Here is a 2,441-nt window from a genome sequence, read left to right as displayed (position 1 = left end):
TTGGGAGAATATGTAGTTGAAATGAGTTTGAAAAAAAAAAAAAAAAAAGAATTTTTAGGTAATGGGGCTCAAACAGAGCTTAAATTTAAATGAACGTTCTGCAATCAATATCCCTTTTGGTTTTTCAGAATGTTGGACTCGTTCTATTGATTTCTAATGCAGATTCTTTCCGACACTTGCTCGTAATAAAATTTGAGGAAGCACGAATACTTCTAGTGAAGTAATGTGTCCGTGTCGAACATGTCTTCTGTTACGTCGGAAACCAGTATTCCTTGGAAACTCCACATGCTGTGCCCTATTGTTTATAACTTTTTAAAATTTCTAACACCCAGGGGATATTTTGTGGACATTTCTTCTGCAGCTATTTGACATAGAATGTGCTGTGTCCCACATTAAAAGGTATAAAAATAAAGATAGGAAATATAAATTTCAAAATTGGAAGAATTAAAATCAACTTGTTCCTGATGTTTGTATTCTACTTTTTAAAAATTACTTGGTGTCATGTCTGCATCATGTTGTGTCCGTGTCCGTGCTTCCTAGTTTAGTTTGAGTTTCTCAGATAGGATTGCAAATCTAATGGATTTTTCTATTTTGGCTTGTAACTTGTTTTTGTTTGGCTCTATTTCAATGAATATTGCGCATGGATCCTCTTAAAAAGTGCAGCATTGTCACAATAGTAATATTGAGAAAGGTCCCTGTTGATATTCACAGTTATTGAAAGAAATGGAAGGAAAACCAAATAGATCAGATGCTATCGGAAACAAAACTTCCTTATCAAAGAAAACATCCAAAAGGGTTTGGGATTCTATAGCAGCTTATACCGTTCAGTGTGAAAAATGTTCTAAATGGAGGTTCATTCCCACAAAAGAGAAGTACGAGGAGATACGAGAGAGGCTAGCAGAACAACCTTTCTTTTGTGAAACAGCACGTGAATGGCATCCTGACTTGAGTTGTGATGATGAACCAGATGTTGTACGAGATGGAAGCTGGCGTTGGGCAATAGACAAGCCCAGTATTCCTCAATGTCCTCCTGGTTGGCAACGGATTTTACGAATCAGAGCTAAAGGAGGCACTAAATTTGCTGATGTGTATGTCTATGATGTCATTTATTGTTTGTTACTTCATTTACAATTACTTTAAAAGTTTTGAGCAATGGAAACGTCATTCCGACTTCAATTGGGTCACGTCATGTTTCTTAATAGGTATTATGTAACACCATCAAGCAAGCGATTACGATCAATGATGGAAGTTCAGAGGTACAATTCTTGATTGTCATCTCAACTGCTTATTTATACCCTAATTTTAAATGAATAAACAACTGCCAGAGGATCTGGATTTTAGATTTTAGAATCTTTTATTTGCTTTTATTTATTTTAAAGTTTTTGAGATGTTTTTTCTTCAGTTACCTGAACGAACATCCAGAACTCCCAGGCTTAACAGCTTCTCAGTTCTCATTTCAAATCCCTTCACCTTTGGAGGAAAATTATGTACGGAAGCGTCATGCTCGTTCTGTTACTTTGCATGACATGAGTGACACTGTGATGCCAGGTTTGACATTTGATCCTGAAGTAATAAGATTTCTAACTAAATGCATCTTTGCTTTGATAACATATTTTGTTATTTATTTCTCAGCCGCAATTTGTTTCTACTTATTCAGATTCTATTCAGGCTTGATAGGATTAATTTTATGTTGCAGTCAATCCCACATCTTGGGTAGTTTCAGACCAGAAGAGAGATTCGCACTTGGTAGGGGAGGAGGGCTCAACTTCATATGTTGAGGCTCCTGCTCAAAGTTGAGGTATTTTTGTTTCATTTACCAAAATGTCTAAATTTTAACTATTGCCCAGTGACAAATGATGTTCCCCTTCACTTCAGTAAGTCTAAAGAAACTAAGAAAGTGTGTGAGGTGAAACTTGAAGTGTTGTCTCAAATTTTAGGAGTAACTTGTTGTCTATTAATCACTCGCGCCATTCCATTTTGCATTTAGAATTGGAATTGGCATCTTACGGAATTCTTTGTAATTAATTCACCACGCACTTTATTTCTTTCGAAAGTTTATATTAATTTTCCAGTTTTCTGTATTATTTCTTCAAATATGAAAATATCTGCCAGAATAATCAATGAGTTTTTTAGTTTGCACCATCAGATTGTGCTTAGATTAAAAAGTTCTAATTTTTTGCTCATACATGTTTAATTAGCGAAAACTTATCTATATTGTATACCAAAATACATGAGAAAGTATAAACTAAAGGAAATTAATTATTAGAGCTATAAAGGAGAACGCAGGCCAAATTTTATTTTACAACAGCAACAGTGATTTTGGCCTAGAAGTGGTTTTATTGATATTATCTTCATTATTTCTACTTATTGGTGGAATCTAATTGGTATAGCGTGACCAGGACATGACTTCCTATGGATTTCCAATAATCTACCTTGGGTGG

The 2,441-nt window shown here is 34.8% G+C and overlaps 1 protein-coding gene across 1 annotated transcript; it reads left to right on the top strand.

Moving 5' to 3' along the window:
• Positions 1-659: 659 nt before the first annotated feature.
• LOC111377219 (methyl-CpG-binding domain-containing protein 2-like) lies at positions 660-2,081 on the top strand. The gene is made up of 4 exons (XM_023000283.1): positions 660-1,088; positions 1,203-1,256; positions 1,403-1,548; positions 1,697-2,081. The coding sequence occupies exons 1-4, from the start codon at positions 724-726 to the stop codon at positions 1,795-1,797; spliced, it is 666 nt and encodes a 221-aa protein (XP_022856051.1). The 5' UTR covers positions 660-723; the 3' UTR covers positions 1,798-2,081.
• The last annotated feature ends 360 nt before the right edge of the window (positions 2,082-2,441 follow it).

The sequence above is a fragment of the Olea europaea genome, unplaced genomic scaffold, assembly GCF_002742605.1.
Source record: "Olea europaea var. sylvestris unplaced genomic scaffold, O_europaea_v1 scaffold16255, whole genome shotgun sequence".
Classification (NCBI taxonomy): domain Eukaryota; kingdom Viridiplantae; phylum Streptophyta; class Magnoliopsida; order Lamiales; family Oleaceae; genus Olea; species Olea europaea.
The sequence above is the reverse complement of the archived record's forward strand: the minus strand, read 5'-3'. Positions and strand labels throughout refer to the sequence as shown.

What these genes read in the sequence shown, in the direction of transcription:
- LOC111377219 (XM_023000283.1), top strand. Translation starts at nt 724, where the DNA reads ATGGAAGGAAAACCAAATAGATCAGATGCTATCGGAAACAAAACTTCC. An exon ending in GGCACTAAATTTGCTGATGT is followed by an intron (nt 1,089 to 1,202) that starts GTATGTCTATGA and finishes GTTTCTTAATAG; the next exon opens with GTATTATGTAACACCATCAA. An exon ending in TCAATGATGGAAGTTCAGAG is followed by an intron (nt 1,257 to 1,402) that starts GTACAATTCTTG and finishes TTTTTTCTTCAG; the next exon opens with TTACCTGAACGAACATCCAG.